General features: G+C 51.0%; 1 protein-coding gene across 1 annotated transcript in view; it reads left to right on the forward strand.

Annotated features, from left to right (window-relative positions):
• The first annotated feature begins 2,399 nt into the window (after positions 1–2,399).
• Positions 2,400–23,240, forward strand: part of LOC125108177 (guanine nucleotide-binding protein G(s) subunit alpha isoforms XLas-like) — a 53,906-nt gene continuing 33,065 nt past the window's right edge. Inside the window, 3 exon segments of the mRNA XM_047743617.1 lie at positions 2,400–4,332; positions 4,558–4,626; positions 4,629–4,676. Coding sequence (XP_047599573.1) covers positions 2,415–4,332; positions 4,558–4,626; positions 4,629–4,676 — 2,035 coding nt within the window. The 5' untranslated portion in view covers positions 2,400–2,414.

Here is a 23,240-nt window from a genome sequence, read left to right on the forward strand (position 1 = left end):
TCCAACGCGGCGCCCCCTATTGGACCTCCCATTCATATCCGGTTTCCGGTCCGACGCCCCCCGCTCATTCGCCAGGCAACCTTGATTGGCGTGACCCCAGCCCAATGGCTGACCCAGCGCAGGGGTCGGAGGGGAGTGGGTTGACGGTCGCGACCCAGTTGGCCCATTCAGTGGATGCTTAAAGGGTTGAGCCGTCACGTGTGGGCATAGTTGGACAAAGTTTGAGCCAAAGTTCAGTGGTGGCATTTCCAAGTGTGTGGACCCCTAGACCTGACACGATAGGCCTTTGGGGGGCCCCACGCGTTGCAGAGCCCGACTTTGTCAGCTCTCCTCTGCAGCAAGGCCACGTGGATGGTGGATGCGGGGCAGTGATGCGCCGTGGCTGTGGTCCCGTCGTTCTAAGAGGGATGCGTTCGACCTAACGAGATTGAGCGGTGCGTCGTTCGCCCGCCTGCGGCTCGCAGACACAGCGATCCAAGCGGCGCTCCCGCTCCCGCTCCCCGCAGCCCACCCCTCCTAACAGTCATCGTGCCCTCTCCCGCCTGCGCACCAGGCGACCACCTGGCTCATGCCCGGATGCCTTGCACCTAAAGGTGGCTTGCAGGTCCGCGTCGCCCACTGGCGAGACAGACCTCATGGCCACGTCCCGGGTCGTACGTGACCCGCAAGCAGCATTTTTTTTCCCCCCCCCCGCGGCTCAAATCCCTCCGCAGACTCCAGACTCCAGACCCCAGACCCCAGACCCCAGACCCAGAGCGGTGCGTGTGCACGCACCCAGCCCACCCAGGCAGTGCGGGTATTTTCCCCAGCCGGTTCTAAGCCCCCACGAGCTTCGGCGACAGGAGCGCAGCCAGGCGGCCGCTGGACTTGTGGCCGGGTTCAGTGCCGCCTCAGAGGGCTTTAGCAGTGGAAAAGTGAAGCCGCTGCTCTGGGATACCCATGGCGAAAGGAGAGGGGCTGGGAGGGGGCTGCTGAGGGGCTGGAGAGGACCTGGGGCGGCTGACCGACCGCCCGGCAGCCGGCACCCGAGGCGGGTAAGCGGCACATTTTAGCCGCGGCCGCGGGCGCGGCACGGTGTCTGTCTTCGGGTTCAGCGCGCACAGGGTTGTCCAGTCTCTTGAGACCACGCCAAGCCGGCCATAAATCCTAACTGAAATCCCCTTAGCCCGTCCCCAGAACAGTAAGACCCCCGGAACTCTGAGGCCTGCGCCGGACGGGGTCTCCGTGTGTGTCCCGCACCCCCCCCCCAACCCGCGTTCAGTGCCGCGGCAACTACACTTAGAGGGTCTCCATGGAACGTGCCGAAGACTCTCTTAATTCCCCTGCATCATTATCCACATAAAGGGGGGCAACCCTTGCCTGCGCCACCCTAGGCTACGGCGAGGACCCCCAAAGTGTGGTGGGGATGGGGAACACTGAAGTGCTTTATGGGAGCCAGTCTCCGCGAGCCGGCAAACAAAAGCTGCAGAAACGGCGGAAAGTACCTCAAGGCATTTTAAAAACAAATTATGTGCGCACACGCAGCAGCCCCTCGCCCCTCGCCTCCTGTCCGCTCCCCCGGTGGGCTCACGACCACCTGTCGCATCCCCGCGCGCGCCCGCGCCCCCTTCCCATGCGCCCAAAGCCTTGCACTCCGGACTTGGAGCTTAAGGTGGGAGGCTGCCCGGGTCCGGGGGCCGCGGCTCAGGGGCTCAGGGGTATCTTGAGGTGATGAAACCCTCCTGCAGTCCCCCCCCCCCCCCCCCCCGAGGAGAGTCATTTGGGTCCGGGAGGGAGGGTTTCAGCTCCTGCGCTCAAGCAGCCCGGGGCCCACGTCTTGCGTCACGTGTCCCGCAACGCAGGAGAGCTCTCTCTCTCTGGCCAGGGGATAATAAGAGAGGAGAAAGACTCCAAATCAGTCAGGGAGAGGAGTGGAAGGAGCCAAAACATCCCTGCGAGGCCTGCGCTCATCAGCCCCCTTACCCAAAGTCCGGGGCTACCGGCGCCAGGATCCGGCTCCCGGAGCCGCCTGGGCACCGGGGCCGGCGTCCTCTGGCGGCAGACAGCGAGCACTACCAGCGATTTTCGGACCGAATCGGCACGCTCCTCAGATCCAAGCAGGCGGGGCTGGCCTGGAGCAGAGAGCGAGAGGAGGGGACAAGGGCAGGCCAAAGGGGGGGCCAGGGGGCAGCCTGAGGGGATAAAACGTGGCCAGGAAGGAGCCAAGACTCCACCAGCAACAATAGAGTTGCTTCTGCGACCGTCTTGGGTTTGAGGCCCTGAACCCCCTGACCTCAAGAGGGTTGGAAAGTGAGGTTGGAGAACTTTCTAGCTAGTACTTCGAATTTTTTGGAAATTTTTTTCTTCACCCTAGTTCGGTTGGGTGCTCCGTCTTACGGGGCCCCAAGTTTATTTTAAGAGTCCGCCACCGTGTTATGGGCGTGCGCAACTGCCTCGACGGCAATAATATGTCAGGACAACGCGATATCCCCCTTGAACTCGGGGAACAGTCCGAGCAACCATCTTTGGAGGCCCCAGGGGCAGCTGCCCCCAGTCCTGGGCCTGGCGCAGCCGAAGAGATGGAGACCGAACCGCCTCACAGCGAGCCCATCCCCCTCGAGATTGAAGGCGAGGCCTGTGGACCCCCAGAGGTCTCCAGGCCCAACTTCCAGGACGTGGGAGAGGCCATCGAGGAAGCAGGAGCCCATGGAGACTACAGCCCACCTCCTGAGGAAGCCATGCCCTTCGAGGTCGAGCAGCCCTGCTCAGGAGGCTTCTGGCCTACCCCGGAGCAGCCTGGAGACACCTCTGGGGCCCGTGAAGGCCTGGAGGTCTTTGGCCCAACGCTCGTGGAGCCCGGAGCCTTCGGTGATGCCAAACCAGGCCTGGGAGGCTACAGCCCTCCACCTGAAGAAGCCATGCCCTTTGAGTTTGAGCAGCCTGCCCAGGGAGGTGGCAGCCAGCCTCCCCTGCAGGTCTCAGACCTCGCTCCAGGAGGCCCAGGTGCGGGGGTCTTTAGCACGCCTCCCCAGGAGCCCCAAGCTCTCAGACCTGCAAACACAGACTTTGGAGGAGACCGCAGCCCTCCCCCTGAGGAGGCTATGCCATTTGAGTTTGATGGAGCAGCCTTTGGGGACGACAGCCCACCCCCTGGGCTCCCCCGAGCTATCCCACAAATCGACGGCGGCGGCGGCGGCGGCAGCGGCCAGTCCGCGGCAGCCGCGGTCTCGAGTGCGGTCCTCCTCGCTCCCGCCGCGAACGAGCCCCCCCTCTGGGTCCCAGCCGCCATCGGCAGCCCATCCCGAGAGGCTGTCAGATCTCCTCCACACTTCGCGGGCGACAGCCCCCCGATGGAGATCTCCGGACCCCCGCTCGAGATTGGCAGCGCCCCCGTTGGGGTCGACGACGCTCCCGTCAACATGGACAGCCCCCCAATCGCGCTTGACGGCCCGCCCATCGAGGTCTCCCGAGCCCCAGTTAAGAGAGAGCGAGCAGAGGGAGAGAGACCCCCAGTTGAGGGAGAAGCAGCCGAGATGGAAGGAGGCTCAGCCGCAGCTGCTGCGGAAGGAGGAAAAGTCCCCTCTCCGGGGGACGGAGCCCCGGACGCCGGGGCCAAGCCTGCTGCTCCAGCCGCCGGGGCAGCCACGGCTGCCCCTGACACTCCAGCCGCCGGGGCAGCCGCTTCTGCCGCCCCTGACGTTCCAGCCGCCGGGGCAGCCCCAGCCGCCCCTGACGCTCCAGCCGCCGGGGCAGCTCCAGCCGCCCCAGCCGCCCCAGCCGCCCCAGCCGCCCCAGCCGCTCCAGCCGCCGGGGCAGCTGCTCCTGCCGCCCGGGCAGCCCCTGCCGCCCCTGCGTCTGGAGCCCGACCCAAGCTCCGCTTCCTTAGACCCCCCAGCCCCGAGATCCAGGCTGCCGATCCGCCTACTCCGCAGCCTACTCGCGCATTTGCCTGGCGGGGCAGGTCTGGCCGCAGCCGCGACGACGACGAGGGGTCGGTCAGCAGCGACGACCACAGCAGCGATGAGTCTGACGATGGGACCTCCGGATGCCGCCGCTGGCTGCAGCCCCGGCGAAATCGCCGCCGCCGAAAGCCCCGGCGCAACTTGCTCCGCAACTTCCTCATGCAGGCCTTCGGGGGCTGCTTCGGCCGATCCGAGAGCCCCCAGCCCAAAGCCTCGCACAGCCCCAAGGTCAAGAAGATTCCCCTGGCGGAGAAGCGCAGACAGATGCGCAAGGAAGTCCTGGAGAAGCGCGCCCAGAAGCGCGCAGAGAAGAAACGCAGCAAGCTCATCGACAAACAACTCCAGGAGGAAAAGATGGGGTACATGTGTACGCACCGCCTGCTGCTTCTAGGTAATGCGGCGGACTCTGCCCGCGGGGAGCAGGGCTGCCGGGGGATCCCGGGAGGGGGTGGCAGGGCTGCCCGGTGGAGCTCAGGGCCTGGCGGCGGGAGGGGGGGGGGTCCAGGCCGAGGCGGGAAGAGACTGCTAGAAAGTTCCAGTGAGGGGCCCTAACTTTGCCCTGGGAGCGGGAGGGGACCTCGGTTGGGCTTGGGTGGTCGAAGTATGTGCCCTCCAGGGAGAAAAGTGGTGCCGAGCAACACTGAGGGTCGTTTCCGGCTGGACAAGCCAGCGTCAGCGACCGTAAGATGCCCCCAGTCCCGGGGTGGGGGCCGGCAAGAAAGAAGGGGGCTTCAGGTGAGCCAGGAACTGCCGGGGAGGGGCCCCGGGGTTCCCCAGGCTAGGCCGGTTGGGGCCGTGGTGGGCTGGGGTCGTTGGGGAAGGTGCGCCCCTGCCTCGCCTGGCACTGCTGCTTGGACTCAGACAGCTTGTCGTTGGTGTGTGTTGGTGTCCATATTGTGTCCGCCTGTGCATGATATGCTCAAGTGTCCCCCAATTCGCATCCCTGGCACCCCCAGATTACCCGCCGACTGTGTACTCGTACTGGGGAACGGGCTGTCTTGTGTTTTGCGCCATGGCGCGGGCAAAAACTTTCCGTGTTTTGCACACTCTGGTGGTACCTGTGCGCGGGCGCTCTGCAGCGGGCGGCGCGAAAAATGCGGAGGAGAAGGTGGTGGGACATCTCGGGGAGTGTGTCGGGCTGCTGGCGCGGGGGAGAGGGGCCGCCTCTCGCTGGCCTCCATAACCTTTTTTCTGTATGTCTTTCTCTCTTTTTTCCCTTTGCGCTAAGCGTTTCCTCACTTCTCATTCGTTCGCCAAACCCTCCCGCCTTTACGGTTGAAAAACCAGACACTCAGGTATCTGGGGCGTCGGGGCTACACACATGCGTTCAGTATTCTGCACACACTCAGCTCACCTGTTGGGGGGATGGTGGGAGGAGGGGGGAAAAACACTCTTAATCTGCTACAGGCAGGTCTGGATCCAAACCTACATGGGGCTGGTTCCAAGAGGGTGGGCGTGGCTGTGTTTAAAAAAATATGAAATAATTTTTTTCCTAGGGAAGAGCCCGAGGTAAGCCAATCATTTCTTTTACAAAGAGTACAGTAGGAGGGGCTTGGTTTAAAAAAACTGTTATGCGTTGGGAGTGGAATGCGGTCTTGTCTTCGAAATGCAATTAAAATAAAAATTTTTTTAAAAATGTTTCCAGTGTATTTTAAGTATATGGACGAAATGTGGTAAAACTGTTGACCATGACTTGTGAAATATGTAAATGTTTGCATGTGAATCTTTTCAAACAGCTTTAGCTGGGGCAGAGAGGATCAAAGGTAAGATCCTCTTTGAATGGACTTGGGATACCAAGAAATTAAAATGGTCTTGTGTTCATAACCACATCTGGTACGTTTGGCGGCCCTCCACCTTCCCCTCCTTCTGTCTTCATCTTTCCCACCTTTAGGTGTCCTCTGGCCCCTCTAGGACTCTCTCCCCCCACCCACCCAACCCCCTCCTCCTCTCCATCTCCCTGCCTCTCTGGCCCTTCCCACTCCCCCCACTGCCCCTCCTCCAGCCTGGCCTTGGCTCCCATATGAGGCTTTGGCTCCTTGTGCCACAGTCCATCAAAGCAGCAATTAACAAGTGTCTAAATGTGTGGCATGAATGAAAATTTGAAAAGTGAACCTCCACAATCTTAATTTCTTTATTTCACTCTCTAGAACCTTTCAAGGGATTTAAAGATCACAATTTCTAAAGCTGGGCTACATTTGTTGGCTAAATATTTTATAATGTGTGATGCTTTTTAGTAATGACATTATGGATAATAACCTTTGGCTTCTGTGACATGTGTGTCTTTCACAAATCACAGTTTAAAACATGGCGCTCATTTTAGTGACACCCACATGGGGAAATAATGATGTCATCGTTTTCCTAATCACATACAGAAGGGAAGCAGTTTTAAATTTGGGATGTTCCAACCCTACTATAGCCAGAGCCTTAGATGACAATGCACTGTTGTCCTGCAGGCAACTGCTTTTGCCATAACAGTCCCATTTCAATATTCTGAGCTTAGTTCTAGGACGCTGACCTCTGATGGGGAGGGGACACAAATGGATACAGACAGGAAGCCAGGTGACAGTGTCCACTCACCCCCTAGTTGGCAGTGTCCCTTACTTGCTGGAGTCTCTGTTGTCTCATTTGGGACATGAGGCTTTCCCAGCAGATCTCCACTAGTCTCCTTTGCCGTGTCTCGAGTCCTCTATTCTGGGGGGTGGGGGGTTTGGAAAGCACAGTCCACTTAAATCAGGACTGGGGGCTTAAACCACAGATTATGCCCACCCTGCAGCAAACTATCAGTCCATGTCTGGGGCCAAGCCTTGAGAATATTAGAGGTTTACCTTGCTCACCCTTGTTTTGTGTACAGAGTGCAAAATTAACCTCAATAAAAGGAAATTTGCTGGGGTCATCCTGCAGTTGCCCTGACTCTGCTCTCAGGGAGTCTCAGGGAGTCTCTGGTCAAGAAGACCAAAACTCAGGCATCTGAGACATGAGCCTGAGCCAGGACAGCTGGCATTACCTGCTGCCGTAATGCGGTTTGGGAAAACGGTTCGTTTCCGACCAGCCTTCATTTGGCAAAGAGACAAGAAAGGTAGCCCATCTGGGTCTGAGCTACTGACGGGGAGTGGGGAGAAGAAGAATGAGGACTTAAATTTAGGACAAGACCTCTAGCTAACAGTCCGATTCTGACACAAAACAAGACATCCATATATTCCTACCACTGAAAATGCAGGTCAAAAGAGCATGCTTTCAGATGGTCACTAATTTGTGACATGCACGCTCATCTGTTGCTTTACAGCTGTGTGTGTGTGTGTGTGTGTGTGTGTGCTGTTTCCATTTTTATTGCCCAGACAGTTTAACCACATTATAGGGAAATTTTTTTTAAAGGAGATAGATAGATAATCAATAACATGACTAAAATTCTAGAATTTGTAAGAGACGAAGACTTTTTCTTATTTAACTGTTCAAGAATAGACCATTTCCATGTTTTTGGAAACCCAATTTGGGTATGATTTCCCCCCCCTTTTTTTTTAAGACTTGCGGGGGCAGGCAGAGTAGAATTTTTTAGTATCTGCTACATTTTATTAAAACTGTGCAGGCAAATGCTATAGATAATAATAGCCAGCTTGCCATGACACTTTATTTATACAGTGAGTTGCAATTAATTGTATGATAATTTATTTATGCTACCAGGTACAATAGTGATGCATTGCATTCCATCATGCAGAAGAGGCGCTTTTTTTTTTTTCCCTAATTCTTCTTTAGTACAGCAATTTTTTCCATATTCAGAATGCCTCCACTGAGCTTTGTGGTGCAATGGGAAAGGCGTAGCTTATCAGGCCACCGAATCTTTAGAATTAAGAGAGACTTTTATGATTTTCCCTCTCTGTCCCCCCAGTAGTATTTTATGCCTCTTGAAGGCCGAAATTCTTCCCTGCCTTTTAAAATCCAATTTCCCATAGATTTCTCTCAAAAAAAAAATGGTTTCTATACAAGTAGGTTCACTTTTATAATTTGCCCCCATTATGTCTATCATGGGAAATTGGTATTAGGCAAAGAAAAGTGGGGTCCCTGGGCTTTTTACACACCTCCTCCTGACTTGAAAGGGACGGCCTCACTGCCTTCAGGTATAGTAACCAGTAAGAGGAATGATCACGCATAATGATACCACATTCTTATTGTAGTTTTAAAAGCCTTTCATCTAAGTCACATTTGTCCTTTGAAATAGCCTTGGGCAATAAAAATGTGGTAGAACCCCATGTCATAGGCAAATAAACCGAGAGCTCAGAGATTAAATGTCAGAGATTAAAGGAACTTTTGCTCAAAGACTTCGAGGTAAGTGAAGGAATCAAAAGTTTCTAACTCAGATAAGACCGTGCTTAACAAAAAATGTGGTAATGGGCCACAAAGCATTATTTAAATGTAAAGCACGATGGTGAGTGTGTGGCGTGCTCTTCAAATCCCTTGTCAAGTGACAGGTGTCTCACAGTCCTCTGTTTTCTGAAGGATAGCCAGACCCAGCAGATCTCCGGTTATAAATGTCCATTGAGCGTACCTGACACGTGAGCCCCCTGTTTCTGACATACCTGTCATGGCTGGGGGGATATTTGGTTTCCACATTTGCTTGAACTCATCTGCCAACGCTGTAGCCTTAGTTTGTTTATTGGGCTTTGTTCTTTTTCAGCCACAGGTTTCCTTTAGGCAACCTCTGTGGTTTTCTTCAGTGGGGTCTAAAGCTTTCTTTACTCAGTGTTCCACTAAAATAATAATAATAATAATGATAATGATAATAATAAATAATAATAATTGACAATAATACTAAAAAGTGGGCTTCAGTGCCTGGCTCCCTATACTTGCAGTGTTAGAGGAGGAGACGGCTTAAAATCCCGGCCTGCATCTAGTAACCCTATTAAAATCACTCTTGTTTTGATATTCTTCACAGTGATTTTTTTTAAAAAAGTATTCCTTACTTTTTGTTGGGGCTTAATTCCTACTTTGCTTAGCAAGAGTTAGCGCATAGTCTTAGAAATCACCTTTGATTTTATGCAGGAACGTTGGTATTAAGCAAAAAAAAAAAAAAAAAAAAGTGTATTTTTTTAAGAGAAGGTAGTCTGATTGCCTAGATTTGAAATTCCTCATGCTGTCACGCCTCTGCTATTTTCCAGAGTCAGCTCCCCACCAAATAGAACTCACTGTCACCCCCAGCAAAACTGTGGCACCCCAATGCTTCTACATAAAGTAACTTTTAGAAGACACAGAAATAGCCTTTCATTCAATAGAATTAAAATTGGTTTCCACACTTCTTGATTTCTTGAGCTGGTGGCAAAGGGGTTCTTTCCAAACCTCCATCTTGTGCCTCCTGGGGTTCCTAGTGGAATGTGAAATTAACAAGCCGCTTGTCCATTTCAGAATCAAATTTCTCAGGAAGATTCACAATTTTTCAACATAGGAAGGGCTGGGCCAATCGATAGGACAAGGTTACCACCGTCCCCCCGGTGAAACCCTCAAGCATTAGTCAGTCTAATAATTAGCCCTCTCCAGCCCTGGTGTCCCCCAGTAACAAGGACTCTGAGACTATGCCTCTGCTGACATTCTCCTTGACAAATTTCCTTGAATTAGACTGGAAAGGGGTTTTATCGCATCAGGTTCCTGTTCTGGCCTGTGGTCACCCTGGGCGTGAGACCTTGACCTCTTCAGGGAGGGTGGGAAATCAGCCCGAGTCTGTCTCTCTTTGAGAGTCCTGCTGGAGGATCAGCAAATCCTCAGCGGCCTTTCTAAAAGTGAAAGGGACAGGTGGGAGGCTCCAGATAAAAACTACCACAGGGCTAGGCCAGGGAGCCTCTGAATGAGGGAGAGGAAGGGCATTTCCAGAAGAATCAGAGGAAGAGCTGTTGTTTTTCCACAATTCCTCTAAAAAGAGGGCCAGATACCAGAAGTGAAGTTACCCTCTAGAAATTCTCAACCCTGTATCTGCACAGGCCCGTGCCCAAAATATGGTTACCATTGTTTCTAGAAACTTTCTTAGACTTTTGTCTCCCTGCTCCAAGTAAGAATTTAGGGTTTGTGTTTCTTTATTTTCTATATTCCCCATGAGACTGTAACTTGTAAATTCTCAAAGTACTAGGCACCCATCCTTTCTCTACGTTTCAGATACACTCTTTGTACATACTATATAGATAAGGGTCAGCTCTAACAGGAGACAGATGACACCTTGCCAAATTTATGGTTGTGTGAAGCCCCTCTCAGGGGAGTGACGGTGGCCAAGAGAAGATGAGGAGAGAGACCTTGTTTTTACTTGTCCTAGAAAAGTTTCCCCCATCCCCCTTTCCTATCCCCCACCCCCTCTACCTCCTTCTCTTTTTATTATTTATATTATCCTCCAATCTGTAAACCAACTCTGTACCCTGGTTGAACCCAGGGACCTGAGTGCAAATTGTCCTATGTTTACTATACCTGCAAAAAAAAAAAAAAAAAAAAGTTGTTTTTAGTTTCCCTTTCCAACAGCCAGATGGTGAAGCAGTCCAGCCAGTGGGGACTGAAGATGAGACCTCCAAGAATGGGGTAAGAACAAAAAGAAAAAGCAATGTTTGAGGTTTAATGATTGTTGATCATCCCATGCTCAGTTGGGTCTCGGACAAGCAGTGAGCACACAGTGCCCCCCTTTCACGTTAGAATTACCAGAGCCGTTGTGGCCGGGGCAGGAACTGGGGACTGGACCCCGGGAAGAACGTGAGGGAACTGATCTGTGACAGAGTCACTAAAACGAAGGGAGTGTGCTTCTGTTGTACTCACTTAGAGGGAAAACCCCAAGTTGAACTACAGGGTAATTTGTTAAACCTCAGGAGACTTTGGGAGCCTTAGACTTGTGGAGCTCTGCCCACATGCTAACTTGAACATTAGATCTTACTAAATGCTTCTTAATGATTCAATTTGGGGTGAGGAGAGAGGTGTATAAATTGTTATCTGATCCCAGACTTATTATGAGTCAGTCAGCGTTTCCGACGTTGTCACACACATTTGGTGTGTGGGACAGAGTAAGTACCTTAAACTGCCTTTAATGAGCTGATAATGGGAAGAAAGATCTCGTGTACCCACTTCCAAAGGAGCGCTGTGATCCGCTACACCGCAGCGGCCTCTCCCAGGGAGGCCAGGGCCGCCTAGAGGCCCTTGACTGACACAGCCCTCGCCTCCCCCAGTCAACAGACTCTGTCACCTCCCTCCTCGTTCCTAATTATTAAATAGAACAGTTTTTTCTTTCGTCAGATCAATGGCTAGTGTGCCGATGACTGTGAGGGGATTTTTTTTTTTTTTTTTTTTTAAGCAGGGAGCCTGCGTTCAGGTAAGTTTGTAGGATTTTTGGAAAGAAGGTCTAACGCTCATCCTAGTTAATGCCCCAAACTGAAGTCCAGTGGCAATGCTAGAGTCCGGGCCGAGAAGGCCTGTTTCAGCAGCCTGGGCCAACTGAAAATGACAGAGAGTTGATGGTGTCACTTGGGAAGAGTCTGGGTACTTAATTCCCCGGGACCATGTGAACACATCCCCTTCGGTCTTCTCGTCTATGGTAACTCCTTAGTGTCCGAAGGACTTAAGCAAAAGCCTGTGAGGTCCTTGTTTATAAAAAGTGAAACCTCATTTATTATCAGTCCCTTGAGTTTTTTTGGCCTTCTTGGGCTTCTCAGATCGTGGAAAGTGTCCATCTTAATTCCTGACAGCTTCTGACTATATGGGTCCAGTAGGCCTACAAGTTGCATAAGGAACACAGTAAGAAAATCAAATCTGTCATTCAGGGGTCCTCCCGCCCACTGCTCCCCACAAGTGTGAATTTTTGGGTCACTGACTGTAGTGGGGCCCAGAGGTGGTGAGGGTAAGTTGTTACTTCAGGTTGGCCACTAGATGGTGAGACGGTGTAAGGCAGAAAAAAGGTGTCGTATCTGTGATTAAATGAGAGAGGAAGGGGCCAGGGAGCAGGGGTGGGGAGGGTCCTGCTCCACTTCCACCCCCACCCCAGGACAGAGCCCACAATCCATAGGCCCCAAAGCTTTAGTCAGACCCAGCCTCTCTTTTTTTTTTTTTTTTTTTAAGTGGTGACATCTCCCTGTCGGCTAGGTGGTGGGATTTTAGGGCCATATCTAACACAAGGGTCCTCCTTAATAGGTCTACTGATATTTTGTCATACAGGCTCTAAAGGATGTCTAGCAGCATTGCTGACCTCTGCCTACTGGATGCCCATCTCTTTCTCCTCCAACTCCCTCTCTCTCTCTCCACATCTCTGTCCCTCCATCTCTCTCTCTCTCTCTCTCTCTCTCTCACCCTCTCACCCCCACACACACCACCACCACCACCACCACCACTAGGTACATACACAGTGTGACTATCAGAACTGTGTCCCCTGGGGGACAGCATCTTCCCCGTTGATAACATACTGCCCTAACACATCAATATCAAATTCTGGGGAAGGTAGAGAGCACACGTGTCGTAACTCGAGCACCTTAAAAAGAAAAGATATCTTCAGAGAGAAGGTTCCTGACTCCAGTTACTAATGACCAGTCAGAAATGTTTGCCACTGTGGTGGTGACCCTGCATTCTTGGGTAGAAGTAATTTCCGAAAAATTGTGGAAAAGAAGGTGACCCAGATGACCCTAAATAGAATAGAAAAGGGAATTATCCCAGGGAAGTAAGTAATGAATTGGTCTAAGACTCCGATTAACGAAGTCAGTCTCATAGCTAATCAATGGGCCAGGATAAATCAAGGCTTAAATAGATTTTAACCCTTACATGATCGTCTCTACCACTTAGAGGTTCTTTTAGGAGCCTTTGTAGCAGGCTGCGGATTCTCCGTCTGTCTGGTGTGTACTAAATTAAGTCATTCTGCAGCGGGAGAGAAGGATGCCAGGCTAATCGGGGCTAGGACTCAGGTGGCTATAAATACAGCCGCACTGGGATGGCTGGGCCCCACTTTGCACGTATCCCACAAAACATTAATGGAGCCTTTAATTGGTAGTGTCTGCGCACACACAAGGACGTAGGCTCTTAGCTGGGTCACCTGAGTCCCAGGGCCACAGGGGCCAACCCAACTGCATGCAAGTGACCCATAACCTTTAGCAACTGATAGTTCAAGGCAGGAAGTGACCTTGTGGGCTGGTGGGCGCCCATGGAAGGAATGCCTCTCAATGACTACCTGAGAGAGGCAAAATAAGATCTTTGGGAAACAAAACATAGTTGTGCCAGTAGAAGTCATGATCCAAGGACATTCCCTGATCAAGAGTCTTATACTTGGTCTTGGGTAAGATTGTCAACGCCCCCTCCTCCATCCTAGGGCAGAGTCTGTAACCAGCATCTCTTGTAATAATCGTAACAAGACTAAATCATGATTTCATTTTTAAACCGTGGCCTGACCCACCCCCCGGCCCTTGCACCTAAACAGCCTCTCCCCCAGTTAATCGTTATAGAAGACGTTATTGCTTCTTTATTGTACTTTAAGCCCAACATATTTATATTTTCGTCCCCATCTGGTCTTCTGCTAGAGCTCTTAGATCTTATACATTCTCCGTATAAGATACGTAAGCGAAGTTTTTTTTGTTTTTTGTTTTTTTTTCTTAAAGCATTTGGAATTTGTGATCTTTAAGTCAATCACAAAATCTAGAAGGAAAAAAAAATTAAGAGAATAACTAGTTTCCACCCGCAGCCATCTATATGAATTTAAACACTTTTGCTTTTGTTATTAGGATTACTTTAGGGTGAGGGGTAGAAAGTGATTACTAGTTCGATAAAGTGCACATTGGATATGTAAATTTTTAAAAAATACTATTTTTTATATGTTTCGACTTTAGCTGAGTGCAATGCCCCTAACTAACACATCCTTATTACAGAATCCTTGAAATTACCCAAGTCATGTTTTTTGAATGTTGATTTTGACATTTTGCCTGGGACCAAGTACAACATCCTTCCAAGGAAATACTTAGAAGACTCCAGACGGAACCCAAAAACAGATGCCAGACATTAGGGGAAAATTTTTTAAAGTTTGGTTGCCAGAAAACTAATAGCTATTTATAATTAAACATTTGTGTGTGCTTTCATTTCTTCCTTCTTGCTGCTAAAAAGGAAGCATATTAGATCATTTTGTTTCACAAATGGCCAGGGCTGGTTTTAAGATGGACACTTGAAGGAAGATTCCCCTTTCCAAGTGGGAGTCTTTGGAAATTTTCCTGATGGGATCCAGTCATTCTGGAGCACTCTTAGGAAATCATTCATAGTGGGGTGGTTTGGCATGGGACGTGCTAATGGTGATTATTGCTTGCTGTCTTCCCACATTGCCCTGATGGGGAAGAGAGTCTGATACGATGGGGGAGGGGTGGGCAGAGGATCCCCAACTTTCCTGGGGGTTCCTAGGACAGTGGAAAGACAGCACTGGTTTAGGGGTTAGTGGGGGATTCTCATTCCTGGAACATTTGTGGTTTCTAGGGCTCTATACAAGGATCCCATGAATTTGCCAAGTGATATCCAGAAAAGGGCCAAAGTTTGATTCTTAGAAGTGTTGACAAGCCTTCATTTTGTGATGATTCTGCAGGAGTAGTCCTGGGGTCCTGCCATGGTCAAGGGAGGGACTTAAATTTGATGGGTGGTCTAAGAGAAAGCCTGGTGGTATCTCTTTGTCCAGCCTGATGTATGAAGAGGTAATGAATGACCCCAGGTAGCGGGGTGGGGCAGGGCTTGAAAAAATGATTCTGGGTAGAACACATCAAAACCCTTGTAGATGTCTTATCCTGAGACTTAAGTTGACAGGTGACAGAGAACTCATTTTTCTTTTACTTTCTGGCCCTAAAACCATGATTCCCCCGAGGTGGGAGTGGGGGTCTGACTTCAGATGTGAAGGCAGGCTCCAAATTGGGAGGTGATCTTTCATGCTGCAGGAAGAAGTCAAGGAGAAGACCATCGGGGCTTTGCTGTCCCCGCAGAGGTCCGAACAGCTCAGAAGTGGGGGCAGAAATCAGCCTCCTAGGGAATTCTTATTCCCTTCTGGCTTTCCTTTTCTTTTCCCTCAGTTTTGAGATTTTTTTAAACAATTATATTCTTACTTTAGGGGGACTTTGGCTCAGGAGATAGCTTGTTTTTAGGGAAAGAGGTGGGATTCCCCAACTGTTTGGGGCTGGGAAATGAAAAGAGTGAAATAAAGCAAGAGTGCTCCAGGCTGGCTGGCAGATGGCGCTCGGCTCTTACTGTTGGGAGCCTGCCTTTGCAAAACTCCCTGGCTGCACCCAAGGCGCCACCGGGCATCCCCCTCCCCTAATCCCCTTTCTCTGGGACACAGGCCCCACCCCCAAGGCCTAGGGGATAGTTTTAAAGATTTTCAGTTGAACAATTGGTTTTTGAGGACAAATCCTGTCACTTTTAACTAATGGCTCTGGAGACCTTAGCCAGGACAGAAAAACACTATCACAGTGACCTCCAAATTCCTAACCCAGGTACGCGCCATGGTTCTGGGAACCAGCTCTGGGACCTTGGGCAAATGTCCTGGGTCCCAGTTTCCCTCATCTGAAAAATGAGAGGGATGTCCTCCTCACTTTAAAACTTTAGTTCTCAAAGTTTAGTTAGCATGGGTACGCTGCCTCCCCCCACCCCCACAAGCAACCTTTAAGGGGTCCTTTCCAAAATGGCCGACTGTATAGGAAATTTTAGATCTATTTGTTGTCCTTGGGTAAATAATAATTTCTGAGTACCCACTTCTGGGAAATCCTTGCAAGAAGCAGAGGTGAGTGGTGCATCTTTCCCACCCCAGTCAAGGGCTAGAAAAGAGATTCAGAAGTGGGCAGAGGTCCCTTTTCTACCAGGGAAACCCAAGGAGCCTTCCTGGAGGAGTTAGCATTTGAGACAATATGGGAAGATACAAGGAGATGAGGGAGTAGAATTTGGGATGGACGCTCAATGCTTTCTTAGGAGAGAAGGTACTAGCTGAGGATGAATTCCTATTGTTTTGATTTGGTTTGTTTTTTTTCCCCTACTTACAAGGGCATCCTTGGGTTTGTCAGGGTCTCTGAGATTTCAGGGCTAACTTTAGTTTTTTCCCCTTTCAGCCCTTCTCTACTCCTCAGTGCCACAAACTCACAGTGCACTGAAGACACTTGCTGATGAAGAGGCTTCTGTGCCTCTGGGTGGGACACCACCGCCCCGCCCCCGCCACCTTTCACCTCAGGATGTGGGGCGGGCCACCTCTGCCTTCTTTAGGCCAAGTTTCTCGAGGGGAAGCTAGTGCTAACAACGTCTAGGGCCATGTTCCTTGGTTCTAAAAAGAATAGGCACCCTCTCGCCATTTCTTTACACCCCCTCATGAGTCTTGAGGTCATCCATCTGTGAAGGGCAGCGTGAGCTTCTCATGGGAGGCCCTGCTGATCCCTGCAATGGGAATTCATTCCTTTCCAGCAGAACTTATCTTCCACACACCATTCCTAGATATGTTCCCCTCTTTTATAGTTGAAGAGTCCAAAGAAATGAATAAAATGTGTTAGTTTCGGGCAAAAGCTTCCCCCACCCTGCTATTAAAATTCTTTTAAGTTAGCAAAGTTTATTCCGACATTCCTGTCTTAAGCCCGTAATCTTCTGGGGCTTCTTGAAAGCCTTTCTTGCTCTTTTTTTCTCCCCACACCTCCCAGCTTCCAGCCCTGAACCTTGGCCAAGGCACGTGACCATGGCAGCCCCGGGGGTGTTACTCAGGATTTTGGGGGGTACTGGGGAACAGGACAGGTGGGCAGCCCCTGTTTAGAACACCTTTTTGGGACCCGTAGAGCTCCTCTCCCACCAGAGGTCAGCAGAGAGCTCAAAATGGCTTTGCTCGCTCGCAGGAAGTGGGATCACTTAGAATTCTCTAGATGGAATGTGGAAGTCCAAACGGAAAAAAGCCCCACCTTTCAGGGATATCTTAGGTTGGGGTCTCATTTTGTCCTGGTTCCCTAGGAGAGTTAGTTCTGACACCATTCCTGCCATTCTGTGCTTTAAGGGCCTGGGGGGCCTTCGGTCTTTTCATTTGATGGGTTTCTTTGCCTGTGTCCCCAGCCCCCCAACACATACACGCACACAGACACCCCTTTTCCTGACAGGGGACCTCAGAGCCTCCCACATGTGACCAAACTCCCCACTCAGGTTGCCCACAGGACTGGGAATCTGAGCCCCATACTTTCCCTGTCCCCTTTCCCCTTTTCTTCCAGAAGGTTGTATTTATTGTTAAAATGACTTTAGAGTATGACAGGAAATCCCCCTACCCCACCCTTATCCTGCCCCGATTTTACATCTCCTTATCTCCTGTTCTTCAGCCAGATGTATGGATGTTTCTAAAGAGGGAATTAACCACAGCATGCAAGCCACTCTGTGCTTGTACCCACCCCCCCAACACACACGCGCACACGCACACTTCCTTAGAGGTTTTCCCACGTCCTCCATCGTGCCTTCCACTTCTGCTTGCTCTGTCCTCCCATTGGGGTGGAAAAAGGGGGAAAGGAATCTGAATCCCGTTCCTTTGTTTTTACTCTGAGCTTTTGAAACGCGGAAGTGCTTGAGAACGATCCCCCCCCACCCCAAAGTTAAAATCAACTCCCCTTAGCCAGGTCTTTATTGTTGAAAGAGAGACAGAAGGAAAGAAGGCGCAGAAGGCAGTGAAAACGTAAACACCGAGACCAAGTGAAAGTCTTAAAAAGAGAAAGAAAAGGCACTTTGGGTAAATTTAACTCTTAAGACAGAGTGCCTGCCCTGTGGGAACTTCCAGTCGAGAAGGGAGGAGAAGGGAGGATCGAGTTGCAAGTCAAGGCAGTGGCAACAGGCCCTTGGAGGGCTGCCAGCCTCCTGGGAGCTTCCAGCACAGCTGAGGGCCTGACCAGGAGTGGGAGGGGGAGGTATCATCCTCTAACCGATGTTGGTGCCAGGAGCCCACTGAGTAGGGCAGGACCTGGGAGCCTAGGGGTACATGCCAGAGAGAGAGCCTGAGTTCTGACCACTGCCTTCTCTCGCCCACAGTGGGCCCTTTATGCCGCCCCACATTACTCTCCTGGTCCTACAGTGATTGTTCGATTTTTGGACTCTTTTTTTGAAATTAGTAATTAAGCCCCTTCTAGCACAACCTGATTTCCCAAGCCGTTTTCATATGCCTTGCCCCACTCAGTGGGGCAGTTTTGCTTTAAGAAATCTGGCACACAGTGGATCTTTTCATCCTTCAAAAAAATCCAGTCTTCGTGAGTTCTTTGATTCGATAATTACTCAAAGCAAAACAAAGGCAATCCTAAAGTTAAAAGCAAACACCCTGTACATTACGTATACATCTCAGATGTTGAGGAAACCCTTAGAAGTTTACAGGTTGGTGTCCTCGAGAATTTGGCTCCGGCCAGACCCAATATAGGCATTGTTTTCTTTTTTGTTCTTCCTTCCTCCCTTCCTTCCTTTCTTCTGCCCCCACCCCCCCCCCTTTTGGAAAAACAAGTTTTATTCTCCTGGGTATGTTCATTAGAGAGGGGAGACATTCTATTCAGTGAGGAAGAATGGGGGGAGGAAGAAGGGGGAGCAGGGTTCTGCAGGAGGAGACACAAGATTGATGACTTTGTGCTGGCGGGTGGAGAGCGACCATCACACCCAGATGAAAATCTCTCAGGCTCCAACGAGGAACAACACAGCAGAGCAGACCTTCAGCTTCCTGGAGTTAGTGGGGAAAATATTTCGTCAGCTGCCTCTCCGTCCTGCGCTTTATTCATTAACCCAAGTGAAAAAAAAAAAAAAAATCAAAGTCTTGTCCTAATTTGTTGTGGTGAGACCCCGGTTCTCCCAAATTTTTGCCCTGGTTGGTTTGTTTGTTGAAAAAAGCACAGCCCACAGAGGCAGAAGGGAGTTTGCTGGGTTCAGCGTGCTTCAGTTTGCTCTCAAGTCTTAGCTTCTCTCCATGAGGAAAAGTCCTCACTCTTCCCAAGTGCCAAGAGTTAGAAATGTGTTACTAATTGATTTGACCTAAATTTGTATTGCTCTGAGACTTAGCAAATGGTCAGTTAGGGGCCAGGGGTGGGGTGGGGGGGACAACAGTGGCTGTCCCCATGGCCAAGAGAAGAGACTCACCACAGCTATGTTTATAAAACGGGCCTTCTATGACATTAAGGAATTCTTGAGGGGGACGGGGGGTCGTGGTTGTTCTTCAGAGAAAGGGAAAGGTTGTTGGGAAGTGTTTAATGGGAATTTAGCATAAAATGACATGCCTGGCGGAGGAAAATCACGGTTCCAAATGAAAACAGTTGTCACAAATTAATTTTTCAAATTCTTGACTATTGGCAGATCTGAGGTTTACCTCATATGCAGAATTATGTCCAACTTGGCAAAGAGCATGGAATACGGCCTGGTTCTTGGTACATATGTACCCATTTTCCCTCACTGATAAGTGTTCTCCTAATTGGGGTGTTAAATTGAATGTCCAAATAGCTTTGTTTCCTTTTTGCCTTTTTAGTAGCATCTCTTAGCTTGCGGTAGCCATCAGTGTGTCTGCCAAGCCTCTCAGAAGGATGAAATCCTTGCCGGGTCGGTGAGTCTGCCTTTACTTGGGCATTTTCATTCATTCATTCATTCATTGACGTGTTCACTGTCCACATATCGAGTGCCTAATATGTGCCCTTCCTCATGGGGAAGACAAAGGTATAAGACTTGCAGCTTCCTTTGATGGTCTTATGATCAGAACGAACCCAGGAAGTCTCTGCTGAGGAATGAAATAGGGCAGAGAGAGAGAACAGTTCAGAGCAAATGGAAAGATGGTGAAAAAAGACTTCAGAAACCTTTCGACACTTCTCCAAGCTAGTGGGACAAGCCAAATCAGGGCCTCCATGAAATCATTGCACCCTAATAGTTAAGACACAGAGAACCCGCCAGAACGACCTGGGTCAGAACAAACAATGGTGTGTCCGTGTTGGACAGGTACAACCATGTGGACTTCCATGTCAGTCTGAGGCCTCAACTTTGTAAGTGGGCCGGGATGGAGCCCGTTGTAGTGGGGTGACAAGGCTTCCTCTCTGGGACTCCAAGAGCCCTTTCTCCTGTGGTGTAACCCAGGCACCTGCAGAGGCCTGGCCAGGGCTGGTGTAAACAACTGCCCTTGGTCAGCCCCTCTCTCCTCCCTGGTCTTTCTGGAGCCAGGTGGTGCCGCCGGGGATCTAGGACTCAAAACACTGTCAGGGGATGGGCTTAAATTCTTCTACCCAATCTTAGAATCTTCTGTGGGATTCCTGTTCTGAGGGTGGGATGGGAAAGTGCTCGTAGTTTGCTACCAGAGGTCCTGATGGAGGCAGAGTGCTTTTATCTTAGCTTTTAGGCTGTCCTTTATTTTAGCTGCAGGCCTCCATCTTAGTTTCAGGCCTCCATCTTAGCTCCTGAGCTGCCCTCCATCTTAGCTGCAGCCTCCATCTTAGCTCCTGAGCTGCCCTCCATCTTAGCTGCAGCCTCCATCTTGGGCCCTGAGCTGCCCTCCATCTTAGCTGCAGCCTCCATCTTAGGCCCTGAGCTTGGGCCTCTTTTCCCTGTTCTCTGATGCAGATAGATTCTGTATGCAAGTAGTACAGTTAGTTCCCAGTCACTGTAGAAAGAAAACACACCTCAAATTCCAGAACTAATTTCCTGCTTTCCTTTAACAAATACTTTTATCTGTGCGTTACTCTTGGAAGAGCATCTTACCTGTAGGCCTCCTGTAATGCTCAGCACCTACCTGATCTTTTTATAAAAACACAATTTTTTAATGTGTGTCTACAGATAGAGATTCTTTGCTTTTAGCTATAAGACCAGGGACACGCTTTTGCGTGGACTGAATGGCAGCAACTCGAGATGACAGGGACTGGTCTTTGTTCCAGGAGTAAAGTTCAGATTCACAGAGTTGAGTTTCGGCCCCCGCCGTTTGTAACATTGAACGCTTTGCACCCGAGAGGCAGCCGGAGCCATCGGTGTGACTGAAAATTCCTTGCAGGACTTGAGCTGAAGCTTGCTTGCCCGCGCAGAAAAATCAGTCGCCCAGGTTACTTTGAAAGCATCCCTTGTGACAAGTCGCCAGCTCAGTAAATGTATGAGTTCACTGGCAGTCGCTTTCCCGCGCTGGCCTGCTGCTGCTCTGTCCATCCTGCCACGTTACCAGGACACGAACAAAGTGTTGTCCACCCCAAGAGAAATGATGGGCAGAGATGAGGGCATCAAGGCTACGAGAAGTCAGTGAGCAGGTGCTCCCCCAGCTGGGACTCAAACCCTGGCTTCAGAGTCTCTTTGAAAGAGATCCGAAACAGGGATTCCTGTGTTTTGTGTGCTGGGCCCTCTGAGATGAGCCTCCGGCATATTTGAGAAACGGAGACTTGACCCCGGGCCCCCTTACCTCCCCGCAGGTGGCTGTGTTCGGTTCAGTTAATCCCATTAGCTGGCAAAGGCTTACAGGGCTACCCTTAAGGGAAATTTGCATTTTAATAAAGAGCTCTGCAAGGCCGGTGGAAAACAAAAAGGAGGGGAGTCACATTTTTAACGGTCGGAATTCTAACTGGAGGCCTAGGGAAAGGATAGGGGAGGGGGCAACTGAGCAGTGGACTCCCCTCCCCACCCCTTGTCCCAGGCTCCCCCCACCATTCTCCCCGCCCCGCACCCCCCAGTGCAGCGAATTCATTGAATCGGCTTTTTTCACTTGTGACCCTGCAGGACTTGGGGTCCCTCCCTCCCCTCCCCCAGTTCTCCAGGTGCTGTCAGGGTGCCTTCCCGGCTTCTGCTTGGCAGTGGCGGGGGGGGGGGTTGTGGGTGGGCATCTGAGTGGCCAAGTCAGGTCCAGATTGAAGCCTTCAGGTGCCTGACTCATTCCAGCTCGGGTCGATAATAACAAGCCCCATGTTTTCCTCCAGCGTCCTCAGTGATGACACACAGAACAGTCAGGAAATGACGGGCTTGAGTGCTATATCGTTGCTTTGCTTTTTTTAAAAAAGAAAAAAAAACCTCATGTCGGGGGTGGTCGGGGGGGGAAGGAGGGAGGAGGTGGGAGGCCAGGCTGGCAAATAACCCAGCGGCCGAGCAGTCTTGCTGCCCGGATGTTACATAAGCAGCCCCCAACTGCCCTGTGTGGCAGCCCCGGGAGGACCGGGTGCTTAGTGACACTCGGTGGATTTCACACCTTTGCTTCCAGGTACTTAGAGCTGCATTAACAGCCAGTGATTCAATTGAGGGAGGCCTGGATTGCCATTTTGACTTGCTCGGTATTAGCATACCCTCCCAGAAACCCGGAAGCCTGCCAATTAAGCTCCCCAGTGTAACTCAGAAGGGGCCTTTCCAAGATGTGTGATCTTTAGGAAAAGGAAATTAAGCTAATTTTGAAAGCTCCTGACATACGCGTTTCCTTGGGGCGCACGCAGTGGAAGGCTGGGATGAATATTATGATTCCTCACATGATACGTATTTGAACATATGTCCGAGATTCCTGCGGCGGGGCTCGGTGCTACTCAGGGCCGTGGGCTCCATCGCTCTTCTTTTTGCTCTCCTTCCTGGGTTTTTCCTCTTTTCTGCCCTTTGTTTTCTCCAACGTGGACGTGCGCCCCGCCGGCAAGGCTCTTTGCAGAAAGTTCTGCGATGGCCGAGGGGATTGAGGTGATGTTTGCACAAAACAAGAGGTGACTCCATGGCCAGGACGGGAGCCCAAAACGCTGCAGTGTCCCTGATTGGGGGGGGGGGTGTCCCCCAGTGGCTCGGCCGTGCTCAGCGAGGGGCAGGAGGGCATCTCATTATGCGTGTAAATTCGAGCTTTATTTCAAACGCAAACACGCAGGCCGCCGCTGGTATTACATACACAGTCACGCTCGCCCTGGGAGCGTGCACGGCATTCGGATTTTATCTTCCCGGTTCCAGAACCTATTGACTTCCTCCCAACGGCTTCCTCCTGCCCCTCTGCTAAGTCCACGGGGAGAGTCGGCCTCCCCATGCGGCTGAATTGTGCACCCTGACAATGACTGGTAATTAGGGGCCGTGTGTGGAGCCGAGCCCGGAGGTGGCTGTCGCCACCAGTCCTGCCCGTGGACACGGCTTCGCCCGCACCTTGCCGCAGAGGGAGGCCGCTGGAAACATCGATTTCCGCACCCACCCCCCTGCCCCCAACCCTCTCAAGGTTAGGATTCTGCTTGGAACTCTCTGCTTCCAGCTAAAATTTCCATCCCCGAAGGGCCTGATTTCAGGCAGAGAAAGGACCACGTTAGCAAATGAGAGAAGAGGAACGACAGGGTCATTTCAACAGCAGCAGAAATCAGCCACGCCATTTTCCCTGACAGCACTCGAATTATGATGAAAGAACAAGATGTT

Source organism: Lutra lutra, chromosome 9 (genome assembly GCF_902655055.1).
Source record: "Lutra lutra chromosome 9, mLutLut1.2, whole genome shotgun sequence".
Classification (NCBI taxonomy): Eukaryota; Metazoa; Chordata; class Mammalia; order Carnivora; family Mustelidae; genus Lutra; species Lutra lutra.